The 19192-nt window shown below is 32.4% G+C and overlaps 1 protein-coding gene across 1 annotated transcript; it reads right to left on the bottom strand.

Annotated features, from left to right (window-relative positions):
* Window positions 1-4212: 4212 nt before the first annotated feature.
* LOC112509653 lies at window positions 4213-8040 on the bottom strand. The gene is made up of 2 exons (XM_025114727.1): window positions 7725-8040; window positions 4213-5940 (listed from the first exon to the last, which is right to left on the bottom strand). Exons 1-2 carry the CDS (start codon window positions 7815-7817, stop codon window positions 4576-4578), a joined length of 1458 nt encoding a protein of 485 aa, XP_024970495.1. The 5' UTR covers window positions 7818-8040; the 3' UTR covers window positions 4213-4575.
* Window positions 8041-19192: the final 11152 nt, after the last annotated feature.

The following is a 19192-nucleotide window of genomic DNA, read 5'->3' as shown; positions in this document are numbered from 1 at the left end:
ACATATTTGAAAAACAATTAAAATATAAATATAATTTTATACCAACTAAAAAAGTGCAAAGTTACACAAATATTAATCTTTATAAAAAGTAAATAATTTTTTGTGTTAGTTTTAATTTATATATTTTATAGATTTATTAAAGAAGATGAAATGGTTAGTAAATAATAAAAACAAAAATCACAAAAAATAAATTTATACAAGGATTTGGGTTATTGTTCAAGCGCTTGAGTTCTAGTAAGAACTTATGATTGGACAAGAACATTTGTCTTACAGTGGAGGTTCTTATAAAAACCTTAGCAGGAACCTCAACAAGAACCTCCATTGTGATGTTCTAATTATGTAATATTTTATGTCTTCTATATTAGGTTTTCTAAGATCCTACATTGGTTGGCAGGGAAACAGATGTTGCTTTATAAGGGACTTGATACCTCATTTATCATATGTTTTTTAAAATCATGAGTTCAAGTGTGTGGACAAAGCGGACAATATCATATACAGTCGGCTTGAGATGTTATGTATGATATTAGAGTTGGGACCAGGCTGGTGTGCCAACGAGGACGCTAGGCTCCCAAGGAGGTAGATTATAAAATCCTGTATTAGTTAGGAAAGGAACAAATGTTGTCTTACAAGAGATTTGATACCTCTTGTATCAGATGCGTTTTAAAACCATGAGTCCAAGTGTGTGGACAAAATGAACAATTTCATATACAGTTAGCCTGAGAATCTGAGATGTTACAGGCTTGATGTTTGATTGAATAATATTTTTTTTTTGATAACAGTGGATTTCCAAAACAACTTTTCTCTCTCTCTCTCACACACTCTCTCCCAGTTATTTTTGTTTTAATGCATAAAAGGGTTTAGAATAGCGTTTGGTTTCACGGAATTTTTTGAATGGTTTGTACTTCATGAAAGGAGTTAGAATCTTAGATGTATTGGATTATAGGTACTAGAAGGGTACTCACGTAATGGAGCGAGATACATCTCGATTTTAATATTTTATTTTATTATTTCTTTGTCGATGCTATAATACGATTTTATGTGGTATCGAAAAAACGATAATGTTTTTATTTTTTTTGAATAAAATATAAATTTGAAAGTATCATAAAATTTTGAAAAAAAATTACATCGATTTTAGTATCAAATTAAATATTTAAAAGTTCTTGTTTTTTGTGTAATTTCTTTAATTCTATTTTTTATTATATTTAATTTAGATTTAATAATGAAGTCATTTATTTTTTGTTTAATAATATAATTATTTATAAAAATAATATTTAGTATTTTGAATTCAATGATTATCCGAAATATATTTTAGATTTTTTTATATTTAAAATGAGATACTTATCTAGAATTTGATCATGTTTATCTGTAGTTAGTTACACAAATTCAAACATAGAGCTTTAATAAGTTGTACATATGGACAATTTACTTGTAATCTTGAATTTTAAATAATATGCATCAATAAACAGTACTTAATGCATAAAAAATGATTTTTAAGAGTTTTTGTCAAATGTTTTATAATACAGTATTAATAGATAATTTACAAAAATAAATTATAAATAATTAAAATATTTTTTATTAACTGATTATTAATGTTTTAACATATTTTAAAACATTATTACAAAAAAACTCATATGAAATCCAATGAAATATCAACCGCCTTCATGGAGTTTTTAACCATAATGTTCGTGAGATTTTATAAACTCTCAATTAAATAAATTTTACGTTAAACCAAACACGGATTAAAATTGAATTCAATTTCAAATCTCGTAAACTAAAACGATTCGTTAGAGACTCAAGTTTTGGTTTAAAACAAAGGATTTTTTTTTTTGATTAACCTGGATATCCAACCTGCTATGCGAACCGACTAATCCCAGAGCGACCACCTGCTTTGCAGATAGCCCGGAGTCACTGCATTTGAACCTCTGTGGCCACAAAGGGATTTTTATTCCTCCTTGGATTTGAACCTGAGATCTCCTGATACTTTTGATCTTTAGAGTCAAGCTCAAACCAATCAGACACCACTGTTCTGGTTAAACAAATGATTTTTGTTTATTTAAGTTTAAATTTGTATATGGTTTTGTGGGTTATTATAGGTAGAAAAATAAGAGATGCAATAATAATTCCAACATAGGATCCATTGTTCCTTGATGCATCTCCCATAGTCTCATGTCTTAATCAATCCTGCAAAGCTTCCAACACACAGACAAATGGCCACCAATTGCTTTGCTACCATTAATGCCTTCCTAATTCCATCCAGACATTTTTTTCTTTCTAAACAGCAGTAGCTGAATAAAACTCCTATTACTTTCTTTTACTTAGAGAGTTAACAACTGTTTTAGTTTTACACACTTTCTTGTCACAAAAAAGATGAATTTGGCAGTAAATTTAATGGTGACCCAAAAACAACAGGTGAAAACCAAATAAGAACCGTAAAAAATATTGAAAACGGTTAAAACTAATTTCACATGTACGATACGCCGAAAGTGTTCCATGTACGAAACAAAAACAGGTCCACACGTCAATTTTGGTTATATTTTGCCAAGTTTTTTATTAAAAAAAAGTGTTGTAGCAACCTTTTTTTATTGCATTTGTTGTATCATCTCATTTAACGTTTTTGTTATTCTGATCATTAACGGTTCAATCAAGAACATCTTCATTTTACGAAAAGCTAGAACACCTTTTTACTATAGTTCATCGTATTTGATATATATGTGATACTAAATTAAAGAGTGGACGACCTTGTGCAACCTAGGTTGTGGGACACCACTGGGCCCTTTCACGTGTATTACCACATGTGATAAGTAGGGCTGTAACGAACCGAACGTTCATCGAACCGTTCGTGAACTGTTTAGCGGGAAGTTCGTTTATGTTCGTTTATTTAATAAATGAACGGACATGAACAATTTTTTTTGTTCATTTAGTTAAACGAACGAACATGAACAAGAGTCTCGTTCGTTCATTTATGTTCGTGAACGTTCGTTCATTTACCGTTAGTTTACGTTCGTTTATATATTAAATTTAATATATAATCTTTTGTTTATTTACTTTGAATTCAAATAATATTTATTTATGTTCGTTTAGCCCGTTCGTTTACGTTTGTTTAGTATGTTAACGAACGAACACGAACACACTTGGTTTCTAAACGAACGAACACGAACACAAAGATTTTCCTTCATTTACCGTTTGTGTTCGTTCGTTTGTTCGGTTAAGTTAAACGAATGAACATGAACAAGCCTCCATTCGCGTTCATTCGGTTCGTTTACAGCCCTAGTGATAAGGGCGTTTTCAATGAAATTATAATCCATCACATGTGATACTAAATCAGAGAAGCAGATGACCTCTGGCGAGTCAAGTCATCCGCACTACCGATCCCTTCACTTGTATTATCACAATGTGATAATAGTGTTTTAACCTTTTTGTAAAATGGAGGTGCATAAGGGTTCAAACATATGCATTTTCAAATAGAATCAATTTGAAGACGCATATGTGAACCAATATTACTGATTATGAATCTTCTAATGAATTTTTTCAATAAGTCACGTAAGAACCTTTTCTTTAGTTTTCCTTTCTTACTTGTTATTTGAACCCATCTATAGGGTTGTTTACTAAACACTTACTAGATAAACGTTTACCGACAAGAAACATTGAGTTACTGCTCTCATTTACCTTATGCAATAACATTCTCGGCCATCAAAATGGACTAACGATATGCATTTATAACCTGGTAAACGCTTACCTAGTAAGAGTCATTATCTCACTTACCAGGTAAGACTCATGATCCGCTGTCTTATTTCTTGCCAGAAAAGATTTGCGGTCCTTGTTATGTTCACCCGTTAGGGTAATTAAACCAGTAATTAGTAAACATAGAAAAAGTTGGACAAAGCTTGCAATATGTGAACATGAGATGAGACGTCTGACTTTGTATCCAGCCCATTTAGTGGGTAAGGCCCAAGCCAGGCTGAATGGGATAGATGGATGGATTTGAATTGAATACAGTGGGGGTCTGGAAGCCAAGGTGCTGTCAACATTAGAGACGCACAATAAGCCATGGAATAAGATAAAAAGAAGTCATGCCAACTGGATCTAAGGCCAAGAAAAGACGTGAATAAAAAGGATTGCTTAATTTGGTCCATAGACTCATTAACACCTTATATCTCCACAATCCACATTCAATACCAATTTCCATGTGGGGTCCAATATTAAACACCTAACTGATATAACCCCAGATTCACATTGCCTGACCTCAAACAAGTCATGAAAGTGTTGCTTTCATCTTTCTATTACCATTTAACAGATTTAAATCTTTCTATTTTCAATCCGTAATACATGTAAAAATGGACTAACTCGCAACAAATCTACATATACATATATATAGATATAGATATAGATATAGATATATATATAGATATAGATATATATATAAATTGCGTACATCGAAGAGGACATCGGAAATAAAAACCAAAATTATCACCTGCGGATCGGTTGTTTGTTGAACCACCAGACTTGAATTACCTCTGGTGGCATACTGATGCAACCAATCAGATTTCTGTACCACTTACTGCATAGTAATTAACCTCAGCTTGGTTTAACCGATGGCTGCAACATAGGGAAGAAGGTCCAGTTGTTTTGGGACCCCAACTCCGCGCCAACGGTTTTCTCTCTCGTCCACCACTCACACCCAATGGCGGGCTTCCCTTCGACAACTCCCCCATTTGTGTTGTCAAAATTGAAATCCCTGCTCACAGATTGTCGTTTACAGTAACATTGTTTTTCCTTGCCTTCCTCACCTAATGGTATGTCACTCGAGTTTTTCCTTCTGATACAATATTCACACAGGCTCTCCGTCTTCTTTAGAATCGTTTTGTCGTCTGTAGTTCCCTCCTCATCGACCCGCTCATGTCCTGATGAAGTTCTGAAGGATGATTCTAGATTATTTTCTACACCACTCGTGACATCTACACGGGTCAACTCAAATGAAACCCTGTGATCAATTAAGGTTTCTCCCTTTGGGGAGCCGGTTTCTGAGTTGGCAAGCGATGCCACCTCAGAGATTTGGCTCTCCATCAGATACATTTCCCCACCATTTGGGGTCAAAGTACCAGAACCTAATCTTGAACCCCAACCATTTGGAGTCAAGGATCCAGAACCTACTCTTGAACCCAATCCGTATGGAGTTGCTGATCCCGAGTCTAATGTTGAAACCACACCATTTGGTGTTGCAGATCCAGAACCCAATCTTGAACCCCACTTACGAGTTGAGAAATACTCGTAGCCAAGGAATTTTTGATCCTCGCCCACTCGTAGTTTGAGAACACGTTGTTTATCCCCAAAAGGAGAAGATGTGCCAGAATTTGGAATTGTGGAACCTGGAGACATGAGACCGCCACCTGGGCTTCCTGTGTAAGGCTGGAATTCGTACTGTGATAGTGGAAACTTCTGGTTAGACCCCATACTATGTCTGCGAGCACGGGCAAGAGATGATGTCAAAAGCTGAGCAAATGGTACTTCAGGAGATGAAGGTGTGGTAATTTGCACTGATTCAGGAGGGGGAGTAAAATTAGCAGTAGATGGTTCAGTAGTATAAGTAGAAAAAACTGGGGGTGAAACTAACTGGGTCTCATACGCATAAGGACCGACAGTGAATATAGAAGAGGCAACTCCTTGGGAGTGGGGATTTTGAGAAAGAGATTTAAAAGAGAGTAACCCAACTGGTGAATAGGAGGCGGAGGGAGGATCTGATTGGAGAAAAGATGCAGGAGAGGAAGGCGGGGCAATAAAAGGAAATACTACGGTGTTAGAGTTGTTCACATTTTGGGTCATGGATGCTGCCGGTTCAGGTGCCGTTGATTCAGGAACCAAGAGGGCATGACTAATTTGTTTGCTTTGCTTGTACGACCCAAAACACCAATATAGACTCCAGCAGCTGCCCCATCTTCTCTTCTGAAGACAAATATATGATAAGCAATGTAAATAATTTATCAAGAGATCATAGAACCAATAAATCTCATAAAATTGGAAACACCATTAGCTATAAAAGACACCAATTTGCAAATGAAATTCAATAATGATTCATTTCAGTTACCATTTCCTAAATTGAGTAGGCAGCAGAAAAAACTAGAGACTGTTCCCCAAGGTAAGAAGTACAAATGTCATGATGTTGGTGTCAATTTTCAAAGTTATGGTAGTGAGAGGTTAAGTATCCAGGATTAGGACTTTAAGAGCAATAAATCGTTAGCACAAAAGGAAGCCAACAGAAAATATTATTTTAGAGGTTAATGGTTAATTTATGTTCAAGCTTTGCACATCAACCAGAGGCTAATACCAAGTAGTCGGGCACTCATGTGAATGACCTAATCCCATTGGACACATGCATAACTAATCTTGATGGGCACATATATTTTAGGTATGGAAGCAAATCTCCAGCAGAAATTGAACTATATGAGAATTTTGGACCCTCCAACTCTTAAAGGCTCTAGAAGTGCTGCTTTCTTTCGCTGCAATAGATATTATATCCTACACCTTTAGCTACCCTAACCAATGGATGATGCACTTTGGTGGGCACATGAGGAACCCAAATTTATGTGCACAATTACTTTCATTTACTAAAAACCTATATCAAATAACAACCCTATTCCCTTTTCACCAATGGGTATAGACGTTTTAAGTTTCCCTATGCCTATTCCTGAATAAAGCAAACAACCAACTGAGAAATACCAATTCCTTGCTTGCATTTTAGGTTAAATTATGTTTACAGGAGGCCATTGTTCCTCCTGACATCCCTCATGCTTCCTCTTTTATGGATTATTACTCAGGTTAACGCAAAGTGTTAAGATCATGGCCATGGCAAAAAGTATTGGCTCAACTTGTTCGGTACAGACCACAATAGTCATTGCTGAAGATAACATGTTCAGGCCAAAATTCAACTTACTCCCTATGGAAATCCCCCAAGTAAAAGATGATAGTTACAATATTGAATAGCATCATTATGATAGTTTATAAGTATGGCAGTCATTAATCTACAATTCGAGTAATGATGCCAGCTGTGGAAAGAAGTCAGATAGAACAAAACAACCATCTGATTTTCTGCAATTTGATCTCTATCAGTTCATACAAGCAGGCCTCTCTTAAATAAACTTAACAATTTGCAAGCCATAAATAGATAGTTATCATTAGGTATGAACAATCTTAAATCTAGCCATAGACATAGAATTCAAAAGTAGAACTGAACATAACGTGAATGGTCCAGGCAAAATTTATTGCATCTAACCGCTCAAAGTCGCACCTAACTGAACAAACAATAGCAGGAAAATTGAAAATTATTCAGATGGAGCTTCGCAAGTGGCCCATCAATAATAGATGCATAAGTCATCCAAAAGTCTCAGGAAACTCCAGAAGTCAGAACTTTACTTCAACAAGACCATCATCTTCAGTTTCACGCAATTACATCACTAAATTAAACAAAAAATGTTTCTACGCATCTAAATCAAACGCAAGTTTCCATCCAATCGTCACTACCATTGCATTTGAGGAAACAAAAGAGGAAATAGATCAGAATCATCACATAGAAAACCAAAACGTTCCCAAAATCAAGGATTTATTGCCTGTATTGATTTTTACACGATCAAATCGCAAGTCATTAAGTATTTCAACACAAACACTTGTATAACACGAATCCAATAACCACACACCAAAGACGTTAAATCAGCTTCAAATCGAACACAAACCTGAACAGATGTAGGCTGAACCCGAGTTTCAGCCGAAACTATAGCAGTCGCGGCAGCGTTTACCGTCTCAACGCTGTTATTAATCGAACTCATATCGATTCAATCCGTTCCACCGTCAAGGCCGACCCGAGTACGATTAACCGATTTCACATGAACGGAAAATTATAGGTTCATCGGAAATGCACGAAAAAATCATACAATAATCGAAGAACATCACATCACCATCACATACATAAAGTAAGGAACAGAATTAAAAAAGGGAAAATTGGTGTTGATTTAAATAAAAAGTCCATGACAAAAACACACGACTCCTCTATCTTTCTCTCTCTAGAACTCACTCAGTGTTACTTTCTCTCTCTATCTATCTAGCTGTGATTTTGTAATTATGTCGCACGTAACGCTAAGATCATATATTATTTAAATATGGTTGATGATAATGATGAAGTAATTAACTCAACCCCTTTGGCCTTTGATTGGTAGTATGATGGCGATGTATATCATGCCTTTCCAAGGTCCCTTTTTTACCTTTGCCACATTTTCAATCCAACTCGTATTTAAAAAAATAATTTATTGACTTATTTCAATATGATATCGGTAATAAGTATTTTTGAGTGTTTTAATAAACAACTTATATCGGTGTCAAACGGATAATAAAAAGTTTTTAAAAAAGTTAAACTCTTCTGACTTATAATAAGTTGATAAGTGTTTTTTGTAGAAAAATATAAGTTGTTTCAAATAAACAACCCCAAACACCCCCTCAAATTACAAATATTTACCATTAGAGTTTAATCAGTTGAGAACTCTAAAATTTATGATACATGTGATTAAATTTTAGAGTTCTTAATTGATTAAATCTTTTTCATTTAAGTATAATATTTAAAGTGTTGATAACATATGTTTGTTTTATATGTATTTGATTCACAGTTTTTACGTTTATTTTTTTTTTTTTTGTTTCGCGAACTTGTGAAAAAAATTACTTTATGAACTGATTTAATGCATATTATGAAACAAATATATGTTAATAACTACATTAAGTTTTAGTAATAGATAGAAGAAATTCATATGAAATAACATATGATGCACTAGTTCTCAAAAATTTTACGATTTAAAACATTTTCTTCGTTTTTCTTTCCTTTCCCTCTTGCGAACACAAATAAGAATACATTTCCTACTATTTTTTTTTCTCCCTAAATTCGTGAGCATCTCGTTAGGGTGTGTTTGATATGGAAAATTGGACGAGACGAGAAAAAAAAAACAAAAAATGTCTTTTGTTTGGTACGACATTAGACTAAGGAGCCGTTTACCAAACACTTATCCGGTAAGTGCTTACTGGTAAAATTTAACACTATTATTCACTTACCGGGTAAAATTTTAGTCTACCAAAACGACATCGTATGCAACAATTTACCACGGTAAGCGCTTATCGTGGTAAGATTCGTCGCCCTTACTTATCGGGTGAAACTCTTGGTCCTTGTCTTGCTCTTACCGGGTAAGTTTCTTGGTCCTTACCATATTCATCTGGTGAAGTTACGTTACTTGGTAAGCGTTTGGTAAACGACCCCTAAGACTAAGCGGGATGGAAATCGAATAGATATGACAAAATTGATAAAGTGATATAAATGTTGAACTCCTTTTGGTTAGATAAACGGTCGGGAATTTGGTTTGAGAGATCGTTTTATAAGGTTGTTTAATTTGGAAAGAGTAAGGGAGGTAAAAGTGAGGAATTAAGGTCACTGGTGTGAAGGCTGACGAGACTGGGTATGGGATCGGACTAGAGCTCTGAAAAGGCGGGCCAAGTCATTTATGGATATTATTAGGAGAACCCTGGAGATCTAGTGACGAACTAACTAATTTGACGTATTATGCAGAATATTCAACTTTTTTATATCGCAGACAAAATGGTGGCGGCTTTTAGATGAAGACGGTGGGTTCTCGGTCAAGAAATTGAAAGCGTTGCTAGAAGATAAACGCCTTGAAGATGAAGACTTTTATCCGGAAACTCGATGAAATGCTCTCGTCCCAATAAAGACCAGCATTTTTGTATGGCATTTGATCCATGATATACTTCCGGTTCGGGTTATTCAACAATCATTTTTTTTTTTTGTAATTAAAAGAGAACGTAAGAAATAAAATCAATGAATTATAATAATATCCACATCTCAAATTTATTTTGTCCTAAAATAAATGTTTGTTTTTTTAAATCAAGTGTATATTTTCCAATTTTATTCTTAATTATAAAATAGAGAGAATTTTTCTTTATTATTTAAAACTAAAATTATTGTTTAATTAACTAAAAGTATAATAATTATATGTTTCTAAGGGCCTATTTGTTTACCTTTTAATATTTTTATTAAGAGGTCATCTCTGAACCATTAAAAGGTGAATCTTGTTTAGCAAAAAATAATTTGTCTCTTAATGGTTTTAAAACCTCTACACGATTTTGTATCTTGTGCCTCTTTAAACCATTAGGAGCCCTAATTTCATTTTGAACAATTATCAAACAACTATATTTCATTTTGCACTATACCATAAAAGTTTTTTAATCATTATAATCACTTAATTATATGTGATTTTCGTTTTAGATATTTTTTTTAAAATTAAAAATAAATATTAATTATTTTTATTTTAATAATAGAGTGGGTCAGGGTCACAATCTATTGCAGTAAGTGAACCTCCTTTCAACATTGACATTATTAACTTTTCGTTCAAACTTTTTCAACACTCTCCTTTTTAGGTTTCCAATTTTTTCCAGTAATTATGTTTTATTTTAATTAAAAATCACAATTTTCTTTCTCTTTTTTTAAATTTCAAGATTTTTTTTGTGTGTTTTTTTTCTATATTTTTTAAAAAATATAGTTGTTGTATCGTTCGTTTCTATAAAATCTATAAAATCTTGTAAAATAGTATACTTATTGGAGATGATTAGCTAGATTTGCTATCTATATCTATATTTATATTATATTATAAAGCATTTGACAAAACTCTTAAAAATTATTTTTTATGAATGAAATATTGTATACTGATGCATATTACTTAAAATTTAAGATTACAAGTAGAAAGTGCATTAGTACATCTTATTAAAGCTCTATTTTTTAGAATTCGTATAACTAACTGCAGATAAACATAATCGAATACATGATAAACATCATTTTAAATATAATAAGATAATCATTGAGTTCTAACAAAATACTTAATTATTATTTTAAAAAATTATTTTATTGACTTAAAAATAAATTAGTTCATTATTAAACTTCAATTAAATTATAATAAAAATTTGAATTAAAATAATTACATAAAAACGAACTTTTAAATAGTTCATTTTATATTAATATCCCTTTCTTTTTCAAAATTTTATAATATTTTCAAATTTATATTTCATTCAAAAATAAAAACATTTTCCTTTTCTCAAAACCACATAAAATCGCATTATAACATCGCTAGAGCCAAAATATAAAACGAAACATTATAATCAAAATGTATCTCGCAGCATTGTACGAGTACCATTTTAGTGTACGAGTACCATTTTAGTGCATTATTAATTGACTAACAATTTAAATTGAGAAAAAAGTGAGAATTAATTTTTGAAAATTAAATATACGGTGAAACTAGATTAAGTTTGTACAAAATCGATGACAGAAAATGATGGTCTCTTAGTTGGCAGATGTTCACGGATGTCCCCGACGATCATTTCATTCTTTTTAGAATGATCGAATTCCTAAGCGATGGATATATCGACGTGTGCGAATGATCTCCCAACGTAAGTGTATTCATCAAAATGTTTCGTTTGGTTTTTTCGTTCACTATGAATACTCTCAAGTGTCAGAGTTATTTTTAAGAGCCTAAGGAAAGAAGAAAAAATATATATTATGAAAGATTATGTCCCACTTTTGAAGATTGTATTTTAACAACTGATACTCATTTTTGTACGATTTGAATCACTTGAACATGTGTTGTGCTTTGTTTGATAACGACCTTTTTATCTTCTTGATAAGCTTTTCGTTGATATTTTGGCAGACATTTGCCGTCAAAATTTCTATATCTTTTTTTTTATTAACCTGGATATCCAACCCGCTATGCGAGCCGACTAATCTCAGGACGACCATCTGCTAACATGAGATTTATATGATACACGGTAGTTTGTATCAGTTGTTCTATCATTACAGATTAATTTTTTACATAACAAAATAACATATGGAGAGAAGAAAACTGAGTGGGAAATAAGTTCCAAAACACTATAAATCATTATGTAAGTCTATATATTTCGAGGGTTTTTATGATTTATAAGTTGTTGATTTACATTTAAGTTTTTAGAGACCAAAATCCGACAAGATACACAAAACGAACTTTTCACGTTCATTCTAGGATGTTGTTTACAAATTGCATACTGTCATATAGTAATACCAGTAGTTTTGTAGTTAATTGTTTAGTTATACTATTTGACTCAATATTAGTAAATTAAGGGGCTATTTACTAAACGCTCACCTGCTAAGTGCTTACTGAGTAATTTTCCTTATCTGATGAATATGACAAGTGTCAAAAATCTTACCCGGTAAGAGTAATGTTAAAGATGGAGAGCCTTACTCGGTAAATGAGGGTGATGACCCTTACCCGGGTAAGTGCTTACCAGGTAAGTTGTTGCATACGCTACCATTTTAATGTACCACAATCTTACCTAGTAAAATAAATTATAGTGTCGACTACTAACGATAAGTGCTTACCGGGTAAGCATTTAGGTAAACGGCCACTAAGTATTTTGCTTGGTCATAGTACAAAATTTACTCCCAAAATTAAATTTTTATTGAGACATTTGAAGTGTTATTATTTTTACTTATGTAGTTCGTGTGAGATTTGTCGTTATAGCTCTTGAAGTAAATATGTTAAATAGATTGATAAACTGAATCATTACAGTGTTATAATATAAACAACGAGTAATATAATTGGTGATGAGAATCATTCATATAGTGAACGTCTTTTTTCTAGTCTTGTGTCTTATTTTTAGTTAACTGTGGCTGTCCGAGCGCTTACATACTCATCAACTAACCCCAAAGGTTTTAGAGAACAGTCAAGAAAATCGTCTTCGATGACTCAAATTGGTGACCTCTGAGGAGGATTTTCAAAAGTGCAAGTCTTTGCCAGTTGAGCTAAGTGTTGTTTTGGCACCTATTTGTTCGGACCTCTTTTTGTGGGCTTTTGTTTTAGATCATTTTCTTCTCTCTTTTGTGCTTACTAAAAGGGTCATTTACCAAACACTTACCCGGTAAGCATTTATCGGTAAAATTCAATACTATTATTTACTTACTGAGTAAGATTTTAGTCAATAAAAACGGCTTTCTATGCAACAATTCACCCGGTAAGAGTTGACTGTGGCAAAAGTCATTGCCCTCACTTACCGGGTGAGACTCTCAGTCATTGTCTCGTTCTTATCGGGTAAGATTTTTGATCGTTACTATATTCATGCGGTAAGGTAATATAACTTGGTAAATGCTTACCCAAGTAAGCATTTGGTAAACATCCCGTAAGTGTTTATTGAATGGAGAGGGACGAAGCGACTTTTTATCTTGATCGAGTCTAATTGAGTAGATATAGAAAGATAATATCCATTAACAAGTGAATCTTCTGAAGTTATCACTCAATTAGACTCCAATCTCGGACCTTTCAAAATGCATGTGTTAAGCATATAGCTAGCTTTACACAGTTCGTTAATAGTTTCAATCACAGATGATTTAATCTTAAACGAACGAGGTTACTGGCTCTCTACCCCTATTTCAGTGCACTATTGGACAAACGAGGTTACTGGCCCTCAATCACAGATGTTTTCGATCTTACACAGAGGTTGCTGGCTCTCTGCCCCCCTATTCCGATGCACTGCTGGAGATCTCTTTATTCCTTTAACTTTCTAAAAAGCAAACTATCTAGATTGAATGACCTACTAATAAATTAGCCTTTTCTTCTTTTACAGTAATCTCATAATTAAAAAAATACCTTAAATCAAATTTCTTATGTTTTGAATCCAATGAGTTGATGACTTCAATCTAACGTAATAAAAAAGGAGAATATTTTAATTATTGTATTATTTTATTTGAATAAAATGGTTTGAGTTTTATTAATTATAATGATTTTTAATTCGAAAATTAATAAAGAGGGTGATATAATACCTGTGATGTGGGGTATATTGGACATTTCACAAGCCGACCATTGAGTGGGGGGCGGGATTGGAATTATGGGTATGGGTTGTGGGCCTACCTCACAAAAGCCTATACCGGCATACCACATGTCTAAAAGTAGTTGCAATTTCATCAAAACCTATATATATATTTTTATTATAAACAACCAATATTTTATGCATAATTTTTTTTTATTAACCTAAATAATTAACCCGTTATGCGAGCTGACTAATCCCAAGACGACTACTTATTTTGTAAATAATCTGGAGTCACTGTATTTGAACCTCCATAGGCGCAAGAGGATTTTTATTACTCATTGTATTTGAACTTGAGACATCCTGATACTTTTAACATTTGGAGTCAAACTCAAACTAATCAGATACCATTTTTACGATTTTCATGCATAAATATTAAGTACATTGTACATAGACTTTTAAATTTCACTTTATTTATTTTATAAATTATGATTATATTTTATAAAATAAAAAAAAGAAAATGATGGTGCAATTAATATTCATATAATATATTTATTTTTATATAATAAATATATTGTGATTAAAATAAAAGTGAATCGTTTTATATTTTATTACGTCGACATGTAAGCAAAACATACAGTAGAAACAAGCATGATTTTGAAAATCTTTGTAATAAATGGAGGGTTACTGGGATTCACCATAAATTTTTGAAAACACTGAGAAAATCTAAAAGACGTTTTATGAGACAACATGAAACCTAAATTTTTAGTAATAGTTTAACTGTAATTTTGAGTAACATATTTTTCAAGTGCATTTTTAAAATCCATGATTTAAAAAACTAACTATTTTAGGGGTGTTTGGGATTGCTTATAAAAACAACTTATCGACTTATTTAGGTGTGACACCGGTAATAAGTAATTTTGATGTTTGGATAAACAACTTATACCGGTGTTAAACCGGTAATAGGGAGTTTTTGAATAAGTTAAACTCTTCTGACTTATAATAAGTTGATAAGTGTTTTTGTAGAAAAACATAAGTTGTTTTAAATAAGCAATCACAAACACCCCCTTAGGAGCATGCTCAACCATTTGGGTTGCAAGTTATGCGTTATGGAAACATCAAAATGATATTGCTTTTTGAAAAAAGTTCGCAACCGTAGAGTTTATGTTCCCTGAAATACAGGTTTGTGCCTTCAAGTGGGTGTCACTAAGACATCGTAAAGACTTTATCTCTTGGGACGTGTGGTCGCCCACACCACGTCTTCTCACCTATCTTATGTATCTGCACTCCTCTCCAATTCTGGTCTAATATATAAACTCCTAGTCCTATTTATGTACCTCGCAGTTGCTCAAGGAGATCGTGTTTATCTGCTTGTTTTTCTTTGTATCCTTAGTCTTTTTTATAATAAAATACTGCCTTTTGAAAAATCACAAGTTAAAATATAATACTTTAAATAAAGTTTTTTCACCCTCTAAAACTTCGAACATGATATTTGCAAAACATGTTATAAAAAATATTAGTTCTTTTATAGAATAAACGAAAGATAACAGTAGTAGGGTTGTTCAAAACCCGACCCAATCTGAATTACCCGAAAACTCGACCAAACCCTCCGAAATGAACCGAACTAACCTGAGGTTCGAAATCCGAAAATTATATCGGGTTAGACGATTCGGGTAGGATCTCATGATCCATCACCCGAACCCGTCTGAAACCCGAAGAAAACAAACCGTCTTCCATAATTTCATTCTTAGGGATTCCATAGATAGGATTCGATGCTCTCGCCTCGTGCCGGCCTCGCCTCTCAGTCTTTGCCTCTCATTCTCACCAGTCACCACCACGCCGTCTGTGTGCAGTACTGCAGTGTGCTCTCTCCTTTCTGCCTCCCTTCTCTGGATTCAATTTCAATCGACTACAGTACTATCATGGTCTATTCATTGTAAGAATGAAATATTTTTATATTATGTCCTTAGTTTGGGATGGTCTAATTCATATCTTGTCTAACTAGTAGAGTTTGCAAAAGTTATAAGTACCCTAAGATGGCATATTATGATGGTCATGTTGTTTGTTGTGCTACATTTCACAGATGATTATGCCATGACCATGGTGTTCCACATGGTCATATTGAAACATATACGAGTCATTGTCCAAAAATTATTTATTGATGAAAAAATATGATTCAATAACCTTAGATAATTCACTAATTTGACACATTATTTTTTATGTTTCCTTTCATATTTATTAGAGATGATAACGTATACTCATTTCCGTTCTCATTATATGATTTTCATTTTAAACTGATATTTCAACATAATTTGATTAATATAATGCTTTAATGACTATTAATCATGTACCAACAAGTAAGAGACAATACATCGTTTAAATATTTGGTTGGAGGAATTATAGATGGTTAATTTAGTGAATAGTAGTTTATTTCAAAGAATTATGTGGAAGGTCCACATGACGCTCACCACTTCCACAGTCTCGTCCACGTGGTACATAGATGCCACGTGTGAGAAATTGTCTTTAAATCGCTATCATTTGGAGTGTTTTCCACCTCGAACACTTTCATTATTGACCTCGATAATTTTTTTTATCCCAACATGTATGGCGTTATTATTCGAAAGAACCTTGTTATATCTCTCAATCATTTACAGTAGGTTGACGAGTTTCTCTAAAGCTTATATTCCAACTTATATTGGTTCATTAATATTTACTGATATATGAAAGGTGAAAATAATTTTATGAATCATGTCACGTTCTGTGAGCTTCTTGCCATGAAGATTGAGATGTGTTTCACAACATTTCTTTGTTGAAATCAGTTAGTTTTCTGTAATCGATTAAGTGGGTTTCATTCCACTATAAGATTAGTTCAGGAAGTACATGTTCATGAATATTCACGATTCTTCCTTCTAGATCTGTGGTTCTTTGGGACTAATATGCATTGCTTGTACCTTTCTAGGTGGTTGGCTTTTAGGGAGTTGATGATTTTCAGGTATTTTCTTGTACTTTTCCGGTAGAGATTTATATACCCGTTTATGGTACTCTAAGTTTTTTTTTTTTTTGGAGTTTTGGACATCGATTTCGGGATTATTTGTATCAACCATTTACGTAAATAAGGGATAAACATATGAACTTTTTTTTAATAAGACAATAAATTATGATACACATGAAATATATCATGACGGTATTGAATTGTTATATGAATTACTTAAGTCCCTACAAACTTTTAGGGCTATTTACACCATTTCATAGAATCCTCTTACTATATTGCGATTAATTCGTTTATAAAATACATAGATAACATTTATTTATTTGGTAAATTTTGACATAAGGTAAAAAAATAAGGTTAAACCACAAGGGTGATACTTGATTGGTTTGAGCTTGACTCCAAAGATCAAAAGTGTCGGGATGTCTCATGTTTAAATCCAAAGAGAAACAAAAATCCCCTTGTGGCTACGGAGGTTCAAATGCGGTGACTTCGGGCTATCTGCAAAGGAGATGGTCGCCCTTAGATTAGTCAGCTCGCATAACGGGTTGGATATCCAGGTTAATAAAAAAAATGAGGTCAAATTAAAAAAAGTATTTAATACCCTATTTGGAAATTTGGAGGCTTTTGGCAATATGCCAAAAATATGGTGTTAGACGTGTAACTTTTACAAATCTATATATATATATATATATATTAAAGAAGAAACCACATGCAATAATGTGGCATCTTCTCAAAACAAGAAAATGATTTATCTTTATTCTCCTTTTCTCAAGCTTCTCCTACTTAATATTTGTTTTTTATGTTTCATATTCACATTTAAGATCATTTAATTAGGTTGTTTCAACCTATTCATGTTCACTCTAATAAGTACTCTTTTAACTCTCATTATTTCTCTTTGTTCGGTTACAATTTTTCATTTTCTCTTCATGGTACACCTCTATAATAATCTCTCAATTCTTCATCTYTATTCATGTATAATTTTGTGGTACATCTCTATGATAACCTATCTATTAATCTTTCAATTCTTCCTCTCTATTCATGTATAATTTTGTAGTACACATCTATGATAATCTCTCTATTAATCTCTCAATTTTTTCTCTATTCAGTTATAAATTTGTGGATGTGATTTGCATTTTTGTTGATTTGAGGTGTCATTCAATAAGACAAATCATCGTATGAGTTTTTGCTAATGTAAGTATAATATTTCTTTTTTAGTCAGAGATATTCACAATAAAGTTGAAATTATGTAGGCATATGAAGTTTTTGTGGGATAAAGTGACATATGAATCCTTGAAGAAATAGTGTAACATTGGATAGAAAAAAAACCTCTCAATTTTTCCTCTCTATTCAGTTTTTGAGGTGATTTGCACTTTTGTTTATTTGAGACGTCATTCAATAAGAGAAATATGATATGAGTTTTTGTTAATGTAAGTATAGTATTTATGTCTTTTAATTGAAGATATTCACACTAAAATTGGAATTATACAAACATATGAATCTCTCAATTCTTTCTCTCCATTCAGTTATAATTTTGTGGGGGTGATTTGCATTTTTGTTGATTTTAGGCGTCAGTCAATAAGACTAATCATAGTATGAGTTTTTGCTTATGTAAGTATAGTATTTCGTCTTTTAGTCGGAGAATTCACACGAAAATTGGAATTATGTAGGCATATGATTTTTTTGTGTGTGGATAAAGTGGCATATGAATCTTTGATGAAATAAGGTAACATTGTTTAGCATAAAAATCTCTTTTAATCTTCCAATTCTTCTTTTTTATTCAGTTTTTGTGGATGTGTTTTTTTTTTTTTTTTTTTTGAGGAGTCATTCATGAAAACAAATATGATATGAGTTTTTGTTTTTGTTGATGTTAATCGGTCTATTGTGATTTTTTTTTTAGCATTGAGCTTGAAAATTATTTTCTAATATTTTTAATTCTTAAAGAAGAAACCAAACATAATGAGGTGTTATCCTCTAAACATTAGAAACCAATTTTTTTCTTAGATTTTTGATTTTTTAAAATATTTTATATATGTAAAAGACTTTTCCATTCCTATATTTAAAATATGAAATTCAATATAATACATATATTTTATTTTACATAATTTTATTAAAACCTCTATTTTTAGGATTTTTTTTATAAATAAACCAAACTATGAACTGTCTAAAACAAATATAAAAAGCTTGAACAAGTCAATGAAAAAATAACAAATCAATCAAACTCTTATATATCTAGAATGGTCATAATATTAGCTATTATTTTCATTTTATGCAATCGTATGTAGGAAAAAAGTGGTTTCAATGAGGTTCTTGACCAATATTACAAATGAGTATATCATGAAC

This window comes from Cynara cardunculus, assembly GCF_001531365.2.
Source record: "Cynara cardunculus var. scolymus isolate 2C chromosome LG 3, CcrdV1, whole genome shotgun sequence".
NCBI classification, from domain to species: domain Eukaryota; kingdom Viridiplantae; phylum Streptophyta; class Magnoliopsida; order Asterales; family Asteraceae; genus Cynara; species Cynara cardunculus.
The sequence above is the reverse complement of the archived record's forward strand: the minus strand, read 5'-3'. Positions and strand labels throughout refer to the sequence as shown.